Source organism: Coptis chinensis, chromosome 7 (genome assembly GCF_015680905.1).
Source record: "Coptis chinensis isolate HL-2020 chromosome 7, ASM1568090v1, whole genome shotgun sequence".
NCBI classification, from domain to species: domain Eukaryota; kingdom Viridiplantae; phylum Streptophyta; class Magnoliopsida; order Ranunculales; family Ranunculaceae; genus Coptis; species Coptis chinensis.
This window is the reverse complement of record NC_141462.1, coordinates 32,004,753-32,030,176: the sequence shown is the minus strand read 5'-3', so window position 1 is coordinate 32,030,176 and position 25,424 is coordinate 32,004,753. Positions and strand designations below refer to the sequence as shown.

General features: G+C 38.4%; 2 protein-coding genes across 3 annotated transcripts in view; both read left to right on the top strand.

The window, feature by feature from the left end:
- The window catches only part of LOC147487145 (putative CDP-diacylglycerol--inositol 3-phosphatidyltransferase 2), a 32,351-nt gene extending 16,512 nt beyond the window's left edge, over positions 1-15,839 (top strand). Inside the window, exon 11 of the mRNA XM_086569975.1 lies at positions 15,492-15,839. Coding sequence (XP_086426101.1) covers positions 15,492-15,551 — 60 coding nt within the window. The 3' untranslated portion in view covers positions 15,552-15,839. The remainder of the gene's footprint in view (positions 1-15,491) is intronic.
- Positions 15,840-18,422: 2,583 nt separating this feature from the next.
- Positions 18,423-24,817, top strand: SEX4 (dual specificity protein phosphatase (DsPTP1) family protein). 2 transcript variants are annotated; one of them, XM_086569682.1, is made up of 14 exons: positions 18,423-18,577; positions 18,680-18,773; positions 18,849-18,893; positions 18,992-19,094; positions 19,340-19,416; positions 19,501-19,577; positions 19,747-19,827; positions 20,160-20,292; positions 20,472-20,531; positions 21,134-21,190; positions 21,368-21,463; positions 23,976-24,035; positions 24,157-24,264; positions 24,394-24,817. In XM_086569682.1, exons 1-14 carry the CDS (start codon positions 18,552-18,554, stop codon positions 24,517-24,519), a joined length of 1,143 nt encoding a protein of 380 aa, XP_086425808.1. In that variant the 5' UTR covers positions 18,423-18,551; the 3' UTR covers positions 24,520-24,817. The 2 variants fall into 2 exon arrangements, with proteins under 2 accessions (XP_086425808.1, XP_086425807.1); XM_086569681.1 differs by having other exon boundaries at positions 18,424-18,577; positions 24,512-24,817.
- Positions 24,818-25,424: the final 607 nt, after the last annotated feature.

Below are 25,424 nucleotides of genomic sequence, written 5' to 3'. Positions count from 1 at the left end.
TACCCACATGACATCCCAAGACCAAAGGGGGAGTTAGTGACACGTGTCTCCATTGTATCAACTTAATCCAATGGCATAAACCATACCCCCTTAAAATTACCATTAATTTTCACCAATTTCTGTGTTTGGGGGGGTGGTACTAATTTGTTTAAATAAAAGGGTGGAGATTTCTAATTAAAATTTCTCATGTTTTATAGAAAACTACCCAAATGTTCCGTACACATTAAATTTCCACACTAATATTAGTTCTTTTGTGTTTCAAATGTTATACAATTTATATCTTATTGTTACTGGTATCTCACTGATGATGGTTTAGAGTTTTCAAGGGATTTTCTTAATTGCCCTGTGACTGTTTCTTAATTTGCCACGTATTTGATTGCGTAGCCCAGCTTCTTGAGCTTAATAGACCACCCATTCCCTCGCCAAATTTAAATGTGTTATTGAATGAATAAACTTAGTGCATATGCTTTGGCTAGAGGAGGAAGACAATGAGTTAGCTGGACAGTCGAGATTAAAAACAGTAGAAGTGTGAGAATCTTGGGGAAATCTCTAATGAGATAGTTCCTTTTTATATAACTCTAAAGACCTGAATTACAGAATTGCCTTTAGGAATTATTACAATATTACTAAATACATAAACTCCCTATACTCTCCCTCAAGTTGGAGTGAAGATATCAATCAAACCCAGCTTGACCGCGTTGGAGTGAAGAACTGTAGGTCCCAAAGACTTGGTGAACATATCAGCCAACTGCTCTGAAGAGCGAACTGGAATTGTGGCAATGATGCCAGATTGAACCTTTTCTCGAAGGAAATGGATATCAACCTCAATGTGCTTAGTCCTTTCGTGAAGAACTGAATCTGATGCTATCTGAATAGCAGCTTGATTGTCGCAATGAAGGGGAGACCCATTGTTACTAAAGACCCCTAACTCGGTAAGAAGGGAGCGTAGCCATAGTATCTCACAAGCACCATGAGCCATAGCTCTACACTCAGCCTCTGCCGATGAGCGTGAGACAACATTTTATTTCTTACTTTTCCAGGAGACAGGACAACCACCGTAGAAAGTACAAAACCCGAGGTAGAGCGATGATCAATGAGACACCCAGCATAATCTGCATCTGAGTAACTAACTAAATCCGGTGAACCATAAGATGGATAGAACAAACCAAGTCTTGGAGAGGACTTAAGATATCTCAAGATCTGATCTACTGCATCCATGAGTAGATCGTGGGGCATGCATGAACTGGCTGACTAGCAAAAGCAATATCTGGTCGATTGTTGGTCAAATATATAAGATGACCTACTAAACGCTGGTAAGGGCCTGGACCAGGAAGAATATCACCAATATCAGCATGGAGGCGATGATTTGGATCCATAGGAGTTCGAGAGGGTCGACATCCCATCATACCAGTATCAAACAACAAATCTAGTGTGTACTTCCTTTGAGAGAGGGAAATACCATGTCTTGAGCAAGCTATCTTAATGCCAAGAAAGTATCGAAGAGGACTCAAGTCCTTAATATAAAAAAATGGCCCAAATCTGTTTTCACCTTTGCTATGTATATGATGTCATCACCAGTGATGATAATATCTACATAGACCAAGACTATTGTACGGAGATTAGCTACACTTCGATGAATAAAGCATGTATGATCTGACTCACATCGGATAAATCCCATGGATAAGATAACCGTGCTGAAATGATGAAACCATGCTCGTGGAGACTGTTTCAAGCCGTATATGGATTTGAGAAGGCGACACACTTTTTCAGTATACTCCCCTTGAAGGGCAAAACCCGGAGGGTGAGACATGTAAATATCCTCGGTCAAGTCACCGTGAAGGAACACATTCTTTACATCCAACTGGTGAAGAGACCAGTGATGTTGTGCGGCTAGGGAAATAAGGAGCTGTACGGAAGAAAACTTTGCAATAGGAGCAAATGTGTCACCAAAATCTTTTCCAGGTGTTTGAGTGAGGCCCTTCGCTACAAGTCGTGCTTTGTAGCGCTCTACGGAACCATCCTCCTTGTATTTCACTGTGAAAACCCATTTACACTCAACAATCCGTTTTGCCAATTGGATGTAAGGCCATCTCTCATGTGTGATTCTGCTCAAGTGCTTGCATCTCAGTAAACATAGCAGCTCTCCAAAACGGGTGCTCCAATGCCTTAGAAACAGTACGTGGAATCCTAATAGAATCAGTGGCAGCAAGATAGGCACAATAGGAAGGAGAAATACCACTATAAGAGACAAACTGAGCAAGAGGCCATACCCGCTTCCTTTTGCGTTTAGCAATTGGAAGCTCTAAATTATCAATAATGAGGAGTAGGAAGAGCAGAATCTGGATTTACTAAATCAGGATGGAGAGTAGTACCTGAGGACGAGGAAGATTGTGGTGGGGGGTAATATTTGTTGGGCTGCCGTGTGTACACCTTGCCGTATAGTTGTCTCGTGAGAGTCGTGACTATGTAGGTGTGCAGTAGAATCATAAAAAACTAGGAACAGGTAGTACATGTGGAATAAGAAGAGGTTGTTCCAGCTCATTAGAGGGAGAAGTATAATAAGGAATATTCTCAAAAAACGTCACGTCTAGAGTGAATGATACGACATGAGATGGGTTCATAACAACGATAATCCTTAGATTTAGTAGAGTAACCAAGAAAAAGGCACTTAATGGCCTTGTCATCTAACTCCGTCCTCTTTGGAGTACAATCTTGTACAAAACAAATGCAACCAAAGACTCGAGGCTCAGTAGAAAAAAGAGGAAGACCAGTTTGACTAAATGCAAAGGAACCTGGCCATAAAGAATCCTACTGGGAGTACGATTAATTAAAAAAGTGGCTGTGAGAACATCCATACTCCAAAAACGTTTAGGGACATGCATACCGCGAAGGAGACACCTAACAACATTCATAAGATAGTGATTTTTACACTTCCACTCCCATTTTGTTCTAGACTATAAGGACAGGTGAGTTGTTGAATGACTCTTCTTTAAAAGATGTTTAAAATCATAAGATATATACTCTTTAGCATTATCCGAACGCACAAACCTCACAGTAACACCAAACTGGGTTTGAATCATTTGCATAAGTTTAGAAAAGTAGGAAGAACCTCGGTCCGAGATTTCAACAAATAAAGCCATGTAAAACGAGTGGTCATCAATAAAAGTGATATAGTAGTGATATCCATCAAAAGAAGTGACGGGAAGGTCCCCATACATCAGTATGTATCAAGTCAAAAAGTCAAGCAGATTGCTGCATGTGCGAGATATAAGATACACGAGTATGTTTGGACAACTCACAGACAACACATTGAAATTTGTTAGATTGACATGAGTTTCTCAAAATAGGTAGTAAAGAATATAGATGCTGAAAGTTGGCATGACCCAAACGGGCGTGCCATAAATGTAGAGTCTTAGAACAAAAAAGAACTCGACAGGGATCAGAAAACACCGGGGTGATAGAAGCCAAAGCTGTAGGAGGTTCTCCAAACATATAGAGACCATCTCGCTCATACCCCTTGCCAAAAATCTTCCTCGAACTCAGGTCCTGAAGGACACAATGATCTGGAAAGAAAGTTACGGAGCGACCAAGGGATTTGGTTAAACTGCTCACAGATAACAAATTTAAGGCAAGTTTAGGAACGTGCAAAACAGATGATAAAGATAAAGACGGAGATAAAGGAACACATCCAGAGTTCTGAATAGGAGTACAAGAACCATCAGCAAGACAAATAGATGGAGCAATAGATAAACTAGAAGACATTTTCGAAAAAAAATGTGACTCACCAGTCATGCTCTGAGGCACCTGAGTCAATGACCCAAGTGGATGGAGAGGCATGATATGCAGATGGAGTATAAGATCCAAAAGGTGTAGTCCGGTTACCCAGCATAGCCTCAAGTTGGCCCTGAAGATGTTGTATCTGTCTCGATATATGACTATACGCATCAAGAGATGGTATAGTCGAAGGAGCCACACTGGGAGAACTCAATGAACTAGAAGGAAGGTTGACAATTGCAGCTATTGGACTCTTCCCATGGCCTCTACCAGAGGATGATGATTGAGATCTTTCAAAGAAACCAACTGGATAACCAATGAGCTGATAACACCTAGACTTCTCATGTCCTCACCGTGAGAACAAGTAATAAGTTGATAACATCTAGACTTCTCATGTCCAGATTGGCCACAGTGAGAACAAGTAACTGAGTTGCGTGCTCGACCTCTTCCACGCTGTCCTTGACCTCTAAGATAAGAGGAGTCCACGGCGAGCTTTGATTGGTCAATGATACCTTGAACTGCAGCAGACGGTAACTTAGCCTGACGAATACTTTTTCGTCGTCGCAATAGCTGCCGCGCGAAAGCAGGACTGATATTCATAGTAGTGCAAAGGCATTCATTAGAGAGGGGAATGGTCGTGTGTTAACGATTTGTTCACCAAGGGTCTCAAACTCAGGACGCAAACCCATTAGAAAAGCAAACACTTTCTGTTTGTCGGTGCGCTTAGCAACAAGCAACATCGCAACCTCTCCAGTCAACTCAACAATGACCTCATGATGGTCAATCTCCTCCCAACGGGTTTGCAACTGTGCAAAATATCCAGCTGCTGATCGATCACCATGTGAGGTGGAATGGACCTCACGATAGAGCTGAAACACACGAGAGCCATTACTCTTACTAGAGTATGTCTCTTTCAAAGAGGACCATAGGTCATAAACAAAATCATGATATAGAAACATCTGAACAATTGGTGTCTCCATGGACTCATGGAGTTAAACAACCAACCAATAACCATACTATTATGCTTTTGGCATTGAGTGTATTTCTTCTCGGTTGTAACAGCAGGGCAAGCGTAAGTCACATCGACTAATCCCTCCACACCCTTACTAGTTAGATAATGGACAACAGATCTAGATCATGTCTTAAAGTTGATCCCGTTCAACCTCTTCGAGGTTATAGACTTAGGCGTGGTAGTTGCTTGAGGACCTTGTACTGAAATATGACTCTCCCCCAATGTATTCATTTCAAATAAATGATTAGAGTCAAAGTAGGAAGCACCAAAGTTATTCTGGCGGAAGCTACCACAAAGAGTTACAATGACTAACAACAAACTTATAAAAAAAAAAAAACCCAACCAAGCAATAGAGAGTGCAATAGAGAGTAAAGGTGGCACCTTTAAAGAAATTAGCTACTTGATCTCATAAAGGCGGAACCTTTATGTGGTTCCAAACAGTGATCCTCGTAGAGAAAGAAAGTAGAAAATTTTAATTTAGATCCATGAACAATTGACCTGGAATGTTCATGGTGTTGTTGAATTTCAGATCTGTTCCATGGAGAAGTTGGTTAGTCTTTCATAAGAAACGAAAGACTAAAAAAAACCCACAAAGGGGAAGATGTTGATGGCTTGTTTCTTTGGCGGTGGTAAGAGATGGTGGTAAAAGCAAGTTTTTTTCCCCGCTCTGATACCAAGTAGAAGTGTGGGAATCTTGGGGAAATCTCTAATGAGATAATTCCCTTTTATATAAATCTAAAGACCTAAATTATAGAATTGCCCTTAGGGGTTATTACAATATTACTAAATACATAAACTCCCTATATGGTGTAAGTGTTTGGTTTAGTTAAATACTTAAATCACATTGTTTGGCTTAAATTTTATTAATCGTCAAGATGATGAAACGTGTACCACACTTTCATGGGGTGGACTATTTAAATCCAATGCTTGTCAAATTTGGTCTTGGGAAGTTTGTAAATCTAATGCTTGTCTACTTTGGTCTTGGGAAGTCAAGTGGGTATTTTGGTAATTTTAGGTTGAAAAAGTTCCTTAGGACATATCACACGACTCAAACAACAAGATTACGGTCAAATCTTGTTGACTTGGTTCGGGGAGGGGGGAGTTACTTTGGCAAACTCGGTGGGGGGAGAAGTTTAAAAAGTGTAGAAATTTATAATAGAGTTAAGAAACACGCAGTTATATTGTAAGATGGATTATTCTAAAACTTTTGATCATGTTAGTTGGGTGTTTTTTGAATTTGGTGTGCAAAAGATGGGGTTTTGTAATAGATGGTGTTGTTGGATTAAGACTTGTCTCCCAATTGGGACATTTTAAATTCTAGTGAATGACTCCCGGTGTGGTTTCTTTGGTAGTTCAAGGGGTGTGAGACAAGATGATCCTTTGTCTCCTGTACTGTTCATAACGGTGGAAGATGCTCTCAATAGACTAATGGGATTGGGGGAGAAGAAATGGTGTTTATCGGGTCTTAAGGTTGGTAATGGAAACTTCTCAATACCAATTCTGCAATATGCGGATAATCCTTTAATGTTTGTGGAGCCTATTGAGGATTGTGTTAAGAATTTGAAAGCAATATTTTTGTGGTTCAAGGTTTTGTCTCGGCTGAAAGTTAATTCAAACAAGACCATGATGTTTGGGATAGGTGTACTGGAAAATGTTTACGGACTTGCTAATGTGTGGGGTTTAAATTTGGTCATCACCCTTTGAGCCATCTTGAGATTCCCCTTGGTGAAAGATATAAGGGTGTAGCGGCACAGGATCCAGTAATGGAGCGATTCAACTCAAGATTGGCCGTATGGAAGAGGAAGTTATAGTCTAATGGTGGTAGAGTCGAGCTTATAAAGAGCATGCTATCAAATCTGGGGTGGTAGAGTTGGATGATACTTTTGCTTTTGGTAGTGGTTTCCCGTGGTGCATTGCAGGTGACTTCAATGTGATGAGATTCTCTAGCGATAGGAAAAGTGGGTGTAGGATTGACACTAACATGAGGCTTTTGATGAGTTTGTTGGTCAGTGTGAGTTGGATATGGTGGTCGGTATACTTGGTCTGATAGGCATGACGACCCGACATTATCTAAGCTTGATTGTTTTCTGGTGAACATAGACTAGGAGAATAGTGCCTAGACTCTCCCAATCTATTGTCTCTAGTCCAGCCTCACCCTTATATACTGGATAGCGAGTGCGGTTCGCGGAGACCTTCTCCGTTTAGATTAGAGTTAATGTGGTTTGACGATCCCAGTTTTGAGGAGAATATCAAGGAATGGTGGATTTCATTTTCTTTAGTAGGGAGACTGGGGGTTATTTTTTCTAAAACATTGAAAGCTTTAAAAGAGAAAATTAAGGTGTGGAATAGGGAGGTTTTTGGAAGGATAGACAGATGGAAAGAGGAAGTTCTTGCTGATATTAGGGAGCTTGACCTGAAAGAGGAGGTTGATTCTCTTTCGGATGAGGAAAACAGTTTAAGGGAAGATCTTAGGGCTTACTTTGTACGTTCTACAAGGAGAGAGGAAATCTTTTGGAGACAAAAGGCTAAAATCAAAGTGACAATTAAAGATGGAAAATGTACAAAGTTTTTCTACTAGATGGGCTAAGGCTAGAAATAGTGAACTACTTCTAAAGTTTATGGATTGAAGGCAGAGATGTGAGGGGAGGAGAACCTCAGAGATGGTATTGTGGATTTGCTTATATTTTGAGTCTTCAGATGTTAGATCTTTCGTGGAGGCCATATCTCTTGATGGTATCTCTGGATTGGACAAGGAGATGCTAGAAAACCCGTTTGGAGAGGAAGAGTTTTAGGAGGCCGTCGAGAGTTTGGCAGGAGATAGAGCCCCCCGGGCCCGATGGGTTTCCCATTGAGTTCTACAAGAGGTGTTGGGAGACCATTCATATTGATTTCATGAATATGGTTGAGGATTGTTTTGACACTGGATTCTTAACACACCATCTTCATAACACTTTCATAGCATTAATTCCCAAAGTGAATGATTCCGACGATATAAGTGATTTGAGGCCCTATAAGTTTGGTTGGGAGTGCCTACAAGATTATTTCCAAATCTATGGCCCTAAGGCTTAAGCAGGTTATGCACAAGGTGATATCTCAAGAACAATGAGCGTTTATTTATGATAGGCAAATTCTAGACGGTATCCTTATTGCGAATGAGGCCATTGATGACAGACAGAGATGTGATAGCTCTGGAGTCGTTTGTAAAATAGATTTAACCAAGGCTTATGACCATGTTAATTGGAAGTTTTTGGATTATATTTTGAGGAGGATGGGTTTTGGAGTGAAGTGGAGAAAATGGGTTAGGAAATGTATCTCTACAATGTTCTTTTCTTTACTTGTTAATGGTTCCCCAGCTAGCTTTTTTAAGAGTTCTAAAGGAATCAGGCATAGAGATCCGATTTCCCATCTTTTTTTTATCTTGGTTGTGGAAGTCTTAGGTAGGATGATTTCTAGAGTGAATTCCTTTAGGGTTTTTGATGGCTTTCGTGTTGGGCATGACAGGGTTCGCATCTCTCACCTCCAGTTTGCTGATGATACTTTAGTTTTCTTGAGACCTTAGGTGGATCAAGTTAGATGGTTGAGAGGCATCCTTTGTTGTTTTGAGATTGTGTCGAAGCTGCATGTGAACTTGTCTAAGAGTAAGATTTATGGTGTAGGCAATGTTTCTGTCTCGGTGATTTAGGGTTTTGGGGTGTCAAGCTGATTCATTCCCTTGTACTTACTTGGGGTTACCTCTTGGAGCAAATTTACGGTCTAAATTCATTTGGGACCCGGTCATTTGAAAGTGTTATGAAGAAATTGGCAAGTTGGAAGTGTAGATATTTATCAAAAGGGGGGCGGGGCGGTTAATCCTCATTAAAAGCACCCTGGCTAGTCTCCCTGTCTATTTTATGTCTCTTTTTGTCATTCCCAAAAGGGTTGCGAACAAGATTGAAGAAATTATGAGGAACTTTCTTTGGGATGATTTGGACGAGCAATATCACTATCGCTTGGTTAGGTGGGAGTTGTGTTGTTTGGCTAAAAAGGACGGGGGTTTAGGTTTTTGAGAAATGAGTAGTTTTAATCAAGCTTTGCTGGGTAAGTGGTTGTGGTGATTTGGAGAGGAACGCCAGAGTTTGTGGAGAAGAGTGATTGTGTCCCGCTTTGGGAAAACTCATTTTGGATGGGATAGTGGTTCAGTTCGTATCTTTTATGGTTGTGGGGTTTGGAGAGGAATCCTTAATGATTTTCTTATGTTTATGAAAGGTGTCTAGTATAAGCTAGGGCTTGGTGACAAGATTCTTTTTTGGGAGGATAATTGGTTAGAGGAAGGTTCACTTGCCAATAGTTATCCCTTGTTGTTTGGTTTGTCTAGCTTCAAAAGTAAACCAGTTACAGATTGCATGGTTAGAACTAAGGTTGGTATATCGTGGAATCTAGGTCTTCATAGAGCTCTGAATGACTGGGAGATCGATGCGTTAGTTTCCCTTATGGCTAGGCTTGATGCGCTACCTTCTATGACGCAAAACTGTGATAAGAAAGTGTGGTACCCGAGCAAGAAAGGTATTTTCTCTGTTAAGTCTTTTTATTTCAGCATTCCTACTTGGTCAAATTCTCATAATTGTTGTGCTCCTATTCCCTCTTTTCCTAGTCTAGTCATATGGGGAACTAACGTCCCCACCAAGATTTCTTTCTTTGCTTGGACAGTCTCCTTAGAGCGTATTCTTACCATTGATAATCTTCGGAAGCGTACAAAAATTATTGTTAACTATTATCAATTGCGTAGGAAAGATGGTTTGTCAATTGTGTAGGAAAGATGGTGAATCTGTAAATCATGTTTTGTTGGGGTGTTCTTTTTCTTAGAACATTTGGTAACATATCCATTTAGAGTCTTATTTTTATTGGGTGAGTCACGGGCGAGTGGTGGATTTGTTGAAGGGTTAAGGTCATGGTCCTTTTACCTCATCAAGCAATCGTCTTTGGAGCTTGTTACTATTTGCTATTCTGTGGGGTATCTAATTGAGCGAAATCGTCGACACTTTGAAGGTGTTTCCGCATCTAAGCAGGAGTTTATCATATCTATTATTAAGGCTTTATTATTTCAGTGGTATAAGATTTTTAAAGAGTTTAGGAGTATCCCTTTTGAGTATTTTGTGGTGAGGTGGGATAGATTTTTGTATTTAGAAGTAGAATAATTTGTAGTTCTCGGGTTAGCCTCCTGTGGCTATGTTTTTAGTTTTATTTTGTTTATTTGTAATAGTAGGTTTTCTCGGCCTATTTTCTTTTCAATTTTAATGAGATTTCAACTTTACCGAGCAATAAAAATAATCTGCTTATTTAATATGTCTTTGCTTACTATTCCGATAAGTGTGGCCAATAGATTGAAATGGTGAGATTCTCTTTGGGGCACAACAAATGAAGCCCTTTAACTATTTTTGATAGCACTTGGTGGTGTTGTTATGCTCTTTTAGGACTGCTCTAGGTGCAACTTTCCGATATCTTTTGGAAAAACTTGCATCAAAATTTGATTTTGAGTTTTGACTAGTCATTGTCTAGAAGCACCTGACATTTAGCCCTATACCAGTCTATGAATTCATCTGCTTATGTTATTAGAGGTCAAACCAGTGTTACTGCATGCATGATGTTGAACAAATATATAGGTGTATATTTGATGTTGACATTTGGTATGATAAGAAAATTAACTCTGTTTTCTCCTTCCGAACAGAAGGATCATAAACTGCATCAAAATTTGCTTTTGAGTTTTGACCAGTCATTTTAGGACTGCTTCAGGTGCAACTTTCTGATATCTGTTGGAAAAAACTGCATCAAAACTCGAAGCGAGTTTTGACCAGTCGTTGTCTAGAGACACCTGACATTTAGCCCTAAACCTGTCGACATTTCGTCTGCTTATACTGATATTAGAGGTCAAACCAGTGTTACTGTATGCGTGATGTTGAAGAAATACATAGCTTTATATTTGATGTTGACATTTGGTATTGTAAGAAAAGGAAGACCTTTTATCAAAAGGATCATGTTGACATTTGGTATGATAAGAAAATTAACTCTATTGGCTATTCACGGCAGGTCTTCATGACTTGTTATTAATAGAGGCCCGAAGCGGCAAATTCTAGTAAAGATTGCCGGGGTTTGTTGTCAAAGGTGTTGCTGAGCCGGCCCAGGGCTTCAGTTGGGACACAGGAATTGCCATGCCACTGATGACATAGTTCCGTGACCTGTAGATAACCCAGCTATTCCTTACTGGAGGTCAAGGATAATGTGAAACACCCAGTCAGAGCTTAGTTCCCAACAAGATATTAGCTGTAAATCTTCAACTCTTTAAATACCAGGGTAATAACAAGGACAGCCAATTTGTAGAACACGTTCTAGGACAGTCGGTGAAAGAATTCATTGAATGTCGTGTAGTCAAAGTTAACAAACTAATTTTAACTGAAAAGTTCTCTCGCTTACTTCTTTTGGTTGGGGTTGTACCTCCCTTCCTCTGTATCAGTGATATTATGTGAATTTTGAACATTGTTAAAATATTATAGAAGCTTGAGAAGAGGACTCCGAGGAAAAAGAGATGGATGAGGAATGAGTATGTGATCATGAGGGTGTGCACGTTGCTCATGTTGTCTTAATTTTTTACATGGAATGTGAGTGCGATGGGGAATGAAGCGACTTGCATGAGCCTCAGGAAGCTTATACTTAAAACGATGCCTGAAGTTTTTTGTGTTCAGGAAACTAAAATAGTAGATTTATTATTTTGTAGAAGCACGATTTGGAATGACAATTGGCAGTGGGTTGGCGTCCGTTCTTGGGGTCAATCTGAGGGCATGTTTCTGGCATGGATACAAATGAGGTGACAGTCAAGGACCACTAGTCAATTTTCATAGCTCACTCGATGATTTTAAATGGTTGGCTTCTGGTGTGTATGGGCCTAATTAGATCGACAAGGATCTTTGGGATGATTTATGGTTGATATTAGATGATATACGTGCTTGGTGTGATTACCCTTGGTGTGTAGGTGGAGATTTTAATGTAATTAGAGTTGGGGCCGAAAATATGGAGGCACTAGACGCACCACGGGTACGGAAAATTTCGAGGAATTTTTTAATTGTAATCGGTTAATAGCTTATGTCCCTAGCAGGGTGCTATGTTCACTTGGTCGAAAAATCAGGCACGGTCCTCTTTGAGCTTGTCAGATCGATTTTTGTGATCTCTGGAGTGGGATGAACATTTTCTGAACGCCAAAGAAATTCCACTTCCAAGATATTCCTCTGATCATAAAGCTGTGTTATTGGATTGCAGTGTCCAAGTATCATAAAGCTGTGTTATTAGACAGAGATGTATTGGGGAAGATAGAAGATTGGCGGTACTTTTTTGAGTTCAGTGGTTCCCCAAGTGTTGGTGAAGAAAACTAAAAGCACTCAGTCAGAAACTTTCTTTTTGGAACAAAGAGGTCGTTGGGCCTGCGGATGGTATCATTGATTAGTTTGATAAGCTAGAAGAGGAAAGGAATCTCACGCAAGAGGAACCTACTTAAAAAACTGAGGCTAATAGGGAGCAACGTTTTAAAATGCGAAAGCGCAAGGCAAGGCGTAAGCCTCAAGCGCATGACATTAGTCAATTTCAAAAATTTCCCATCAAGTATAAACTTCTCCAATACTATTTAAAGTTGATGTCTACTTAATTACACTAAAAACCAAAATAATCAAAACAAACAAAAAATGGAGTTATAGTCTAATTTTTTTGTGAATGCCTCAACGCTTCGGGATCGCCTCATACTCTGAAGTGTATGCTTTCACTGCATAAACGCCTTACTCAACGCCTTTAGGGCGTTTTAGGTACGCCTTGTGGATCACGCCTCAAACACCTTTTAAAACAGTGACAGGGAGCTTCAAACTCTTTTAAAGGAGGAGGTTTCTTGGAGGGTGAAATCTAAAGTGCAGTGGGCTAAGGATGGTGACGGATGTATCAAGTACTTCTATACAGTGCCAACATGAGAAATAGGATCAAGGATATCTTTAAAGATCAAGGTCGGCAGCATAATATTGTCAGATAAAGCTGAAATTAGAAACCACATAGTGGAGTACTATGCCTCTCTTTACACAGACGGAGATTTCCGTCCGAAGAGGGACTTGATTTTGAAAAGATTTTAGAGGAAAGAAAATGTTGGTTAGAGAGGGATAAGAGGCTCGAGGAGATTGAGGTTGTGTTGAAGGGAAGTCAAAGGAGATAAGTCTCCGCGCCCAGATGGATTTCTTTTGAATTCTATCCCAAATGTTGGCATTTTCTCAAGGACATTCCATGGCTGTTGTGAAGTTGTTTCAGGATTCAGCATTCATTTATTACCGTAAGAATTCCTCGTACATTGCACTTGTTCCTATGCATGATGGGGCAAGGGATATGTCAAATTACATACCTGTTAATTTAATTGGGGGCATTTACAAAATTATCTCCATGGTCTTAGCTGTCCGTTTAAAAGCTATCTTGATAGGTATAATCTTTAAATTTCAAGGTGCTTTCATTGAGGGCGAGAAATTCTCAATGGTGTGTTGGTAGACAATGAATGCATTGATTAGAAGATTTGCCAAAATACTCCAGGTATCATTTGCAAGATTGATTACGGAAGCTTTTTATTATGTGAGCGGGGGTTTTCTAAAATATGTGCTTTGTAAACTGGGGTTGGTGCAAGTTGAATTGAGTGGATGACTTGTGTGTTGACCACATCTTTCTCTGTGATGATCGACAGTTCCCTAACAGGTAGTTTCAAGAGCAATAGAGGCTTAAGCCAAGGGAGACCCCCTCTCCCCCTTTGTTTGATATTGTGGTGGAAGCCCTCCAAAAAATGATTCAAAAAGCGATGCAAGGAGGGTGACTCGCTGGTTTACTGCTGTGAATGAATTGTCTTGTAGTCCCCATGTTACATTTTGCAGATGGTACATTCATCTTCTTAGATGCTTCAGTGGCTCAAGTCTTAGTTTTGAAAGCTGGGCTACTCTGGTTTGTGGCTGTTTTCGGCTTAAAAGCCAACCTAGCTAAAACCTTTATTATTGGAGTGGGGGAGGTGGACGGTGTGGAGCTTCTTGCTAATTCTATGGGGTGTGCTAAGGGACAACTTCCTTGAAAATATCTTGGGTTCTATAAAAACAAGCAAGTATTGGGTACAAAAGTCCGCTCAGAGGCTTAATGGTTGGAAAAAGAAATGTCATCTAAGGGCGGTAGACTTACACACGTCAACAGCACCCTTTTTGCCATTCCTATCTATCATCTCTTGATGCTTACCATTCCGATAAGAAATTGCAGAAATTTATGAGAGATTTTCTATGGGTATCCTCGGCGGAGAATAGAAAATATCATCTAGTTGCACGGGAGAATGCTTGCAAACTGAAATGCATGGGAGATTTAAATATTAGAAATCTTTTCTTGGCTAACAAAGCCCTCTTAGGCAAGTGAATTTGGAGATATGGTATTGATGAGCAAGGGTTTTGGAAAGAGGTTATCACAGCAAAGTTCGGTGAACAAGATTTAGGGGGCTGGCCGAAGAACGTGTTTAGTTCTTATGGTTGCAGCCTTTGGTGCGCTATTCTTGCTAGCAAGGGCTTCATACAAGTTAGTGTCACCTACCAGGTAGGAGCAGGGGGCAAAGTAAGATTTTGCTTAGATAAGCCATTCAGTGAGGATTTTGCAGACATTTTTTCACTTTGCCCGGAAGAAAGATGGGCGAGTTAAGGATCATATGAACACGGAGAGTGGGGGACTGTCGTGGGATTCAAAGCTTAGACATGGTGTCAGAGATTTGCAAATAGATGGGGTCATTCACTTGTTGGAAGTCCTCTAGACGTTTATCTTAAAATGGAATTTTCGATGTCCGGTCTTTATATAAGCTTCTGGCCAGTAACAATCTGTATCCTCCACAGGGGGCAACGCCCACTATTTTAGCATTAGTTTGGCTATCTGGCGTTCCTCCTAAAGTGCAATTTCTGGCTTGGTGTTTATTTCAAGGTAAAATCCTGACCCGTGGCCAGCCTACTGCGAAGGGTAAAAACATTTCCTCATGTTTGCCCTATGTAATTTGGTTTACAAGACTTCGGATAAACTTTTGCATTGCAGATATAGCTGGGAAATTTGGTTGGCATTACTTCAGCCAGTGTGAATCAATATTAACCAGGCCATAGATGCGCAGATGGTGACCTCATGTCTGGGTCTTCTCAGTTGGGGTTGACTAAATTTCTTTCCTCGATTTCTTTTGTAATTTTTCTTTTTCTCCCTTACCCTTTGTGCTTTCATTTGATCAATGTATAAGATACCAATTTATCTAAAAATTATTGATAAATAAATATAAATTAATTAATTAAAATATTGGCTTGGTGAGAAAAATGGTTTTGTTAAGTTAAAGTAGTGTGATCCAGGGCATCACACAGCTGAAAATTGCAAGGACTGAGTTAGGACTTTTTTACATACTTCCGCACGAACAAGAGATGCCCAATCAAGAACTAATGTTGTTTATTTTTAAAAATAATTTGCTTAACCTTTGACTATTTGTCTTCTAGTGGACATTGACACAATAGAATGAGTTAATGGCTGTCAAAGATGATCTCCTCTAAGATGGAGACTCTGGAACATTCAGTTTTTTTCTGACATTTCTAGCGTAATCACAAGAGCCGAAAACTATTTTTGTCCCTACATATGAAACCACAACTAATGTCTTTTCTACTGCTTTCAGGTGAAGACAGCTGCAGATGTGTGCGTGCTTTATGATATAAACAACAGTCACAAATCCTGATGTTGTACCGTTGTTACTTCTGAATATTGACGTGATGTGGGAAGGTGCTTGCGTGTTTGATCCCGTAGTTTCAGTTTCTAACTCAAAATGTATGTTACACTAATTTGTTTGTGTAAAAGAAGTCTTACTTTGTACAACATATTGGATACATGTCCGAGTTACTTTTGATCTTCTCTTTGCAACTCCTGTAATGACATGAATGGTGTGCAGAAGTCTAGTACATGACATGAATGGTGTGCATTATTTTGTTTTGTAATTTTACATGATATAAATATTTTTCTGACAAAAGACGGCATTGAGGCAAGCAGTCTAAATGAGGATACAATACACATGGATTAGGTTATTACCAGTGGTCAGTTATCACATTAAAACTTGGTCTTTATTGGAGTGCTTATAGCAGCATCTAACAAGCTCAAGGAAAGAGCCACGTCATGTGTTTACCTCGACTAGGGTTTATTGATTAAATTACTTGTATGCCACTGATATTCCACAGTATGGGAACGAGGACACTGGTTACTTTTTAAGGGTTTAAGGCTCCATTATGTGCTGCTGAATTTAAGGTTTTTACATCGCACCTGATATTTACAAGGTAAAAATCAGTTTAGAAGCAGCTTTTCAGCAATTCTACTGAGGGACTTGGGAGAGGTTTAAGTGTTGTTTGAGAAAACGGGAACTCCTGTAAGTGCTTCACAAATACTCTTTTATCGTTCCTATGCTTTTCAGCACTCTTGTTCCAATTTATAAGAGAAATATTGCGGACTTGAGTGATGCATTAGTTTCTTGAGTGATGTTCCAGAAAAAGTCATTTGACTGGATTAATTCGATTTCTGTGATTGAAAAAAAAAATGGTTGAGAATTTTGATTTGGTCAATGGTAAAGCCACTGTAAAAGCCATAATCTATGTGAGATGTTGGGCGCATTCCGTTGAATACCAAATTTACAAAATAATTTGCCGACTCATTATAATTATTTAGCTTATAGGGATTAGCCACAGTACTATCTTTATTGAGTTTGTGTTGCTTCTGATGGTGTATGTATTTGTTTGTGGGATAATTTGGTAAGCCTGCAATATTCCTTTTTTGCAAACTGTGGTAGTGTGGTTGCTTTCAAACCATTTTTCGGGTGAAGACTGAAGAGCATATTCTTTATTAATTTAAACAGAATCTAAGAATACGTGTCCTCTGGACTTCTGGAGAGATGGTAACATTACGATTCCCCAGATTTGTCTATGCAATGGAGGGATTTTCAGTTAGACAAATAAGATATGTGTTCACCTAAGCATGATCTACATACACAGAACTTTTTGAACAGGACGTAATGCCGATGTTTCTCGACTTGGGGGCGGTTAGCATATTTTCATTAGAGGTTCTGTGTTTATTTGAAGTGTTCTTTTATAGTAATAGTACTGGTACATTCAAGATGAAATACAGCCATGCACTTCCCCATCAATGGTTATCAGTGGGCCATGCATTTTGGGTCACCATAACCTTTTTATGGCTCGGGTGAAAGTCTGTGCATAGTGAGGGAGGTCCTCAACCAGCAGTCCAGCACTAAGTCTTTACTGCTAAACTTACTAAGTTACACAGTAAATTGCGAAGTAGAAGCTATGTATATTCATCATTGTTCTAAAAATCGGTCTAGGCGGTCTCTAGGTGCTAGGTGGTGCCCAACCGACTCGCTTAGGCCCTAGTTGTTTAAAAAATCGGTGGACCGACTAGGTGGGTCTAGGCGGTCCAGTCAAGTTTTTTTTTTCAATTTTTTGAATGATTAAATGTCGAAAAATAGAGGCCCGTGTAGGCTTAAGATTTGAACGAGTTTAAAAGACTTAAGTCTAATGTAAATTATATGTCACTATAACAAAGAATATGTTTTTATATAAAGTTAATATTCCCACTATTACACAGTTTTGTAATAAATATTTTTGTTTGTGTTTATTTTTTGAGTTATGGTAAATGATTTTTTTCATTTCTTGTAGTATATATATGTACTAGCCTCATGCCACGTGCCTATCACGTGGAACAATCTCAAGCCCCCCACTATTATTATTTTTTATAATTTTAAAATTACAATAAAAGTGAATTACTATTTTATCTCTATATGTGCAATCATTTTTCTCACTCCGGAGCCCACCAAGTCTACACTTTTGTTAGAAAACAAATTTGATAATTGTGAAAATACAATTTTGCCCCCAAAAAAATAGAAAAAAACAAAAATAATTATAAAATTACCAAAATGCCCCTACATCCATACCAATCACTATTCATTCAACCACCTCTCATTTTTCTATATATTAAAGATTACTATATATGTATTACTATATATATTAGAAAAAAAAACTGACTAGCGCGCCTGCACTGTCTAGAAGGCCTAGCGCACTCTCCCACAGCCCGACTACTACCTAGCCTTTTTTTAGAACGCCGATATTCATATGAACTTCTTGACTTTATCACCAGTCTTCTAATGGACAAAGCACATGCCATGTTTTGGTCCCACGTATTCTATTCCGAATTTCTGATTGTTGTTTCTCTGTGCTACTGTTACTGAGTACCTTTCAGCATTCTTTCTTCAGAACCTTTCCTAACCCTCCATCGAACTTGAGAAAGTGTTTTTTTTAAGACATCGGAGCCCACCACCAATTATCCTCATTGTCTCTTTCTGTTGGCAAATCAAACTCAGACGAAGTGACTTCTCCTTACTTTTAATTTCCTCTTAATTCGTAAATTTAAGATTAGGCTCTTCTTCATGCACCTAAACTATATGCGAATCTGCGGTACAATACTACAATAATGTGTACTCGAAAACACAGTGTGGGACTGGGCCCAGAAATCAGCACGTGTACATCTCTCGCCAAAAAACTTGAAAGCGCCACGAGCAAAATATCACAGATTCTCAATCAACTCTTTTTTTTTTTTTCTCTGTATATAAAAACAAACTTTACACTTCTCACTCACCAAAAGCAAACTTTCTCTTTCTCTTTTGTTCCAGATTCTTCGTAATCTAATGAACTGTCTTCAAAATCTCTCAAGGTGGTCTGTCTGTATATCAGAATCTCATTCCATTCTTTTTTTCTTTTCCTCCTTTTGTTTGTTCAATCATTTTATTCATTTCTTTTGTTTCATGTCTTTTAGATCCTTTTCTGCTGCTTCATCACCTTTACAACAATCAAAAAATCTGAAACACCATGGAAAGAAGCCTTCCATCAATATTACTAATCTACCAGAGGTTTCTTCTTTCTTCTTATTTTATACTTTGCCTTGGTTTGAAGTTTTTTGAGTTTTTGGTTTTGTTTGTGTGCAGAGAACGGTGAATTTCAGGGATCTCCATCGAAATCTCAGTATGAAGGTATACATTTAAAAAGTTTCAGGGTAAATTGTGGCAACATATGTTTTAAAAAAAAAATATATCTTTGGATTATAACTGGAGAGATATATTTTTTTCAGACATTTTCCAGTCCCACGTCCAGTGCCGAGATGAGTGGTTCTGAAGTAGATGAAGAGAAGTCTGAGATATATAGTACTAATATGACTGAAGCAATGGGTGCTGGTATGTTTGATCATCCCCAATTTTTAGACATAACTATATTGTCATGTGGGTTCTTCTGAATATTTGTAAACGAAGCTATTGAAAGGCTCCTTGCATTGGGTGATGTATGTAACTAATTCAGATTGATGGGAAGTTGGATTACTTGTCTGTGCAACCACAATGTTTCTATTTAAGCAACGCATTAGCTGGTCTTGACTGGCCAAAGAATCTTTGGATCTGTTAAGTTCTGATTGTTGTTAATGCAGTGTTAACCTACAGACACGAACTTGGAATGAACTACAATTTTATTCGGCCAGATTTGATTGTTGGTTCATGTCTACAGGTGATCCTTGTTTCTATTTCTTAATTGCTAAGAAGAGATTGTAGGCATTCTAAGCTTCCTCTAACTTTGTTCCCACCGATGTAGACCCCTGAAGATGTTGACAAGCTTCGCAGCATTGGAGTAAAAACAATATTTTGCTTACAACAGAACTCAGACCTTGAGTATCCTTCAAGTTCTTTTTGTAGCTAAGTTGGAAGTTTTGTATCATTTTCTTTTTTGAGTGTTATGAGTATACATTTGATAAAGTCACGACTACAGAATGGAAGTAACTATGAATATGTTCATCTTCTTCTTGTTCTTTGTTTAAATTTCCTTAACAGATCTCGCTAGATACTTTGGGGTTGATATAAATGGAATCCAAGAGTACGCCAAACAATATGACGATATTCATCATCTGCGAGCTGAGATACGGTAAGTGTGTGTTTAAATTACTGGTTATTTTTGCGAGCCTTTCACGATCTTCTTTAATTCTTTGCGTACAATATTACATTAACGAGCACTTAGACTAGACGAACTCTCCACGTTCTCGTGTTACTCAAATTTCTTCCATATTTTTGTTATTATCAACTGTGTGGTCTTTATATCAATAAATGACAACTGGTCTCTCGACAGAGTTGAACAAATTTTATCTGTTTATCAAGATCCACTTGAAATGTAATATCTGTCTTCTTTTTGCACTTTTCATAATTAATATGCTTTCCGACCTTTCACTTTATGCAGAAATCTAATAAGAGATGCAACAGGGACTTTGATTCTTTTGATCTGAGACTGAGACTTCCAGCTGTGGTGTGCAAATTATTCAAAGCTGTAAATCAGAATGGAGGTGTGACCTATATACACTGCACTGCTGGCCTTGGAAGAGCTCCTGCTGTTGCGGTATACAGTCAGTAATGACATTAAAAAAAATTAAAATTCCTTATTAGCAAAGAACTTTGGATTTCTGCTCAACCCTCTCCCTCTTTTCTATGGATTATAGAGAGTCTCTGGAATATTTTGAATGTTTCTATCCGTACTTTGTTCATCATAGTGATATTCGAATGTTTTTTCAATTACAGTTGGCATACATGTTTTGGGTTCAAGGCTATAAACTTATCGAGGCGAACAATCTACTACTGGTATTACTCATTTTTTATTCATTGATTTGATGTGGATTTGAGAAGTTTAGCAAAATTTTGTATAAGGAAGTCCATCCCCTTGTCCCTTAAAAAATCAGTTGTATGGATAGTTGGATACTAAAAAAATTGACCGTTAGTTTATGTAGACAAAGAAAGTAAATGTTTTACTCACTTTGAAGCTTATCTGCTTTTCTAATAATTGCTATCGACCTGTAAAGCTATATGTCAGAACTGTCTGAGTGTGTTTAAACCCACTTGATCTTACCAGACCTGTGTGGTTAATCCAGCTCAGGATATCACAAGTGATATTTAGGAGTTAGGACCATGAACCAGACTTTTATAGATCTTTACAATGAATAATGAACACCATATACTGGAGGTTCTGAGAAAGTGTAAACTTCTATACTTCGTATGTCGTAAGCATGCTCCCTCTAAAAATATATATCAGAAGTTTATTTGTGTTTCTAAATGTATATTTGAAATCGGCTTAACCATCTAGATTTAATCTCTCGAAACACAGTGTATAGGATACTTTCTTATTTAATGCTCTATCTGCAAGATGTCCTGAACTCTGACGTATCTCATGGTTTACATGCTTGCAGAGTAAACGCTCCTGCTTTCCGAAACTGGATGCCATAAAAAGTGCAACAGCTGACATTGTGAGTCACCATATTATATATTTGTACAACTGAAAGATAGTCCGCAGTGATAGTTGTCCAAAATCACTCCGAATTTGTCTTATATATGTTTATTATATTGTTCCCTGGTTTATGAATTACACTTGATGATTTTTTAATAGCTAGTCACACTTGATTTTATTATAGTGTCTTGTGTAGCTTACAGGCCTTGCAAGAAGCTTAGTCACCTTGAGGTGGGATGATAGCAATTGCTCTTCAGTTGAAATTTCTGGACTTGATATTGGATGGGGACAGGTAATGATGCTCATCAAGTCTGGCAAGAAACAAACTAAATAAAAAATTCTGGTTATACCTCCATGGCTCCATTATAGCTCCTTCATATTAACCTGATGAGAAAATCTGAAGTGCGTCAATACACTATCAGATAGATGATCTACGTGTAGCTTTGTTGAGTGTAAGACTTAGAGTATCTATTTTGAATGTTTCTAATGTAGACTTAAACAATTGGCGGAAGCAACAATTGTTATGAAATCGATACTCTAATTGAAATAATTAAAGAACCCTAAAAATCACATTTTTATTGAATCACAAAATTTCATAAACATCAACTACTGAACAACCCTAATTACAAGCCCCTTATATAAATTAACTGACAACAAAGCAAAGCCAATTAAATTAAGACACGTGGTTGCTACTAATTAAAACAAATTGGACCAACTAAATTATAAAGGGGTTTGCTTAATGCATGCGACCCATTTGCTTGACTTGATTATGACCTGAACTCATGTCTACATCAGTTTCAATTTCCAACAGCCGATTATAACTGTAGTCATTTTCTCTTTTCTAATTTGATTAATTGGATGGTTAGTTAGTAGAAACTAAACGAAAGTCTATAGATCTCTTTTCTTTTTGTTTATTTATTTATTTTGACTTTCATATAGATTATAACATGTCCGGAAGAAGATCGGCCATACCCGAGTTGTGAGGGTGTAATTTTAAATCAGTTTGAACCAGATTCTGACACTGTAATTCTTCAGGCAACCATTTACTCCCGTCTTTAGCTGAAACAACTAGACCCGTACAACTTTTTACAATTAAAATTAGTAGTCTTCCATAGCCCTCCCTCAGTGATCATAGAACACCGACATCATCCAAGTAATGCAATGGGTTGAGCTTCGTAAAGGATAGAAATGTAATGAAATTTCCAAGCCAAATTCATTTCTTGGTCACTTGTTTGAACATGGATTTCTTTCTTTTGTAGAGATTTTGTTGGAAAGATTGCATGATCATCTCTTAATGTCACTGTTGAATTCTTGCATCTGATATTCGTGTCTAATGATATAACATTTATTTTAAAGACTTGGGCATCCAATGCAAAACTAATTGGTGATGAGTGAAGAGCTATGAAGCATGGACTCTGACACTTGACACGGATATGACCCGACACTGCGGATATAACATTTTTCTCAAAGCTAGAATACTGATACGATAAGGACACGGTTGAAAACATTATTGTAAATACATTTATATAATTGAAAACTAATATTCTCCACCAATTATATTAAAATACCAACATTTTATTCTTCTAATTCAAAGCATGTCCAATTCTAACAAAGTAATTAGTAGCAATATACATGTCCAAAAGTGCAAGCACAACAACAGAAGTTTAATTTTGTTTTTAACGAGTGATTAAACCATATACGGGTCCTGCTTTATTTTAATATTTTTATCTAAAAAAGGAAATGCCTTGTGCATGCCATGGGTGCATCCTCAACATGTCCCAAAGGTGTCTGATATTATAATTTTTACTTATGTTAATATTTGGGTTGCTCCAAATGGAGTTTTTCGACACGTGTCTAAGGCATATTTGAGCATATTAGTGTCCTACTTGTAAGACGTGTCAGACATGGATACTTTACCTCAGTGCTTCATCAGCGGAGAGGCCCCAAGATCTTTATATCATCATGTGAGGCTCGACATACCCGATATGGGATTACAAATCTCATGTGTGACATATTGTGTCTGTGTGAGCCGGACACGTGGACACAATTTCAAATGGGTGACAATGGAGTAAATGGGCCCTTTGGGCTAGAGAAACAACCCCCTTTGATACCATATAACTTTTGGGCTCCCAACTCAAAACCAATTCGTGATGAATGGAGAGGTCCCAAGATCTTTTTATAATCACGCTAGGCTCTATATGCCCAATGTGGGTATATAGATCTCAACATATATTGATTACAAAGAAAAAAATCCCAAAGTTTTTTACTTGCAGAGAATTGTATCTCTAATTTGTCTGAAGCATGCATAGCGTCAAAGTTTTTTTTTTTTTTTTTTGAAATATTTAGAGGGTTAAGGTAGACCCACACCGGTTACATTGAAGGACCCTAGCCCGAAGGCTTACATTGCCTGAATGCTCATCAGCCCCAAAGGCCGATGCGCCATTTTGAGTAGACCCAACCGCCCCCAATGGCCCATCACATAATTACACAAGAAAGAAATTTTAACCAACACTTGGTGGGATTCAAAGTTGCAACCTCTCCCATGAGGAGAGAGGTGCACAACCATAGCATCAAAGGTGAATGGCTTAGCAACCACAGTTTCTATTCTAATGCCCTCGACTGATTAGCAATATTATGATCTGTATTCACAAATTTCATCCTCTTGTAGACTAGAAGAACGTGATTTGTCAGCAGTCCTAAAAATACAAAGTTAATAGTAGTCTACTAGTGTGTAGTCTTTCATATTGCATCTAAATGTATATTTATTTGACTTATCTATGAACTGTTCCCATGGCAATTTTTAGAGGATACCTTTGAAGTTTGACAAGGAAAATGGATCGTGGATTCTTGAGAGGGAGTTGCCTGTAAGTAAATTCCTCCTTTTGATTTAACAATTCAAAAGCTTCTTCCAAACAATCTTGAATTGGTCCTGCACTTGTATAAATGGATAAAAAAGAGCGTTAACAGAACTAATTCATTTTGCAGGAAGGGCGATTTGAGTACAAGTATATTGTAGATGGTGAGTGGACAAACAATACGAAGGAGCCAGTGACAAACGCCAACAAAGACGGACATATCAACAATTATGTTCAAGTAAGACATTAATTCTGAACCTACCATTCTAATTTTTCGAGTGACTGAACCCGCTTTTAAAATATTAAGAACAGTGTGAGAAAGTAAAAGTCCTCACAAACATTTTTTTTAATAGAAATATATGCACAGGTGATTAGTATCAATGACCGAAGTGTGTTCTCAATTCTCATCCAACATAAGAATTTACAAAGTTTGAAGACAAGTAATTTTCAGGATGCATCAATGCTCTGCTCTCCATTTCCTGCAGGTTTTTAGCACGGACCCTGGCAGTTATAGCCAGGAGTTGCGTGAGCGATTGGTTAATGGCAACAGTGATCTTACCAAGGAGGAAAGGCTCGCAATCAGAGGGTTCCTCAAAGCTTACCCAGACGATGTGTAGTTATTAATTAGCCTACAATGATACAAATAAATGCCATATGTACTTTTTAGCTGTAATCTACGAATCATAATAGACGAGTTACTTAACATTCTTAATGTAATAGTAATAGAGGTACAGAGCTTAGAATATTTTCTAATTATAGAGAAAATTTAGGCCAATGAGCCATACTTAAAAGGGTTTGTTTATGCTTATTTTTCTATCTTCGGTCCATGTTAACATTTTTCATGTTCATATGCTGGCGCTCAGGAGTCCTCAAGTTGTGTGATGGTGGCTTTGTTACGTAGACAAGGAAGAGTCCAGGTCCAATTTTATGGCTATGTAGTCTTTGCAGCTGGTGATACCATACATACGTAAAACCTCAGCCTCTTGCTACTCTGAGTACCTACTTCATAAGTTCATCATATCCAGGCCATATCAGATGATCTCAAAATAACCCAATTTGATCGTGCATTTCAAACTTTGATGGTTCAGATAATCTCATCTTGATGTCTTAAACGTTGTTTTGGAGAAATTGTTAAATATGGCTGGAAAACTATACAGGTATATAAATAGGTCGTCTCGAGCAACCCAAGTAGGTTTTTTTGTTCAGCCATGCGTATCCTTGACGATTAATAATCCTTTTCCTGCATCTGCATTTATGTTGCTGTTTTATATGTGCGCTTGTGATGTCGGGGCAGAGGCAATGACATTGCCATTGAAGCTTGTATTTGCATTGCTGAATTCAGCTGATAAGCTCTAAGGTTTGTTGCCATTATGTGGCAGTAACAAGCCTCCAACTCTA

Bases quoted from the DNA above. Each gene is read 5' to 3' on its own strand.
- SEX4 (XM_086569681.1), top strand. From the start codon at position 18,552: ATGAACTGTCTTCAAAATCTCTCAAG. The intron at 20,293-20,471 runs GTATACAGTCAG...TTTCAATTACAG, and splicing joins GAAGAGCTCCTGCTGTTGCG to TTGGCATACATGTTTTGGGT. The intron at 24,036-24,156 runs GTAAGTAAATTC...TTCATTTTGCAG, and splicing joins TTCTTGAGAGGGAGTTGCCT to GAAGGGCGATTTGAGTACAA.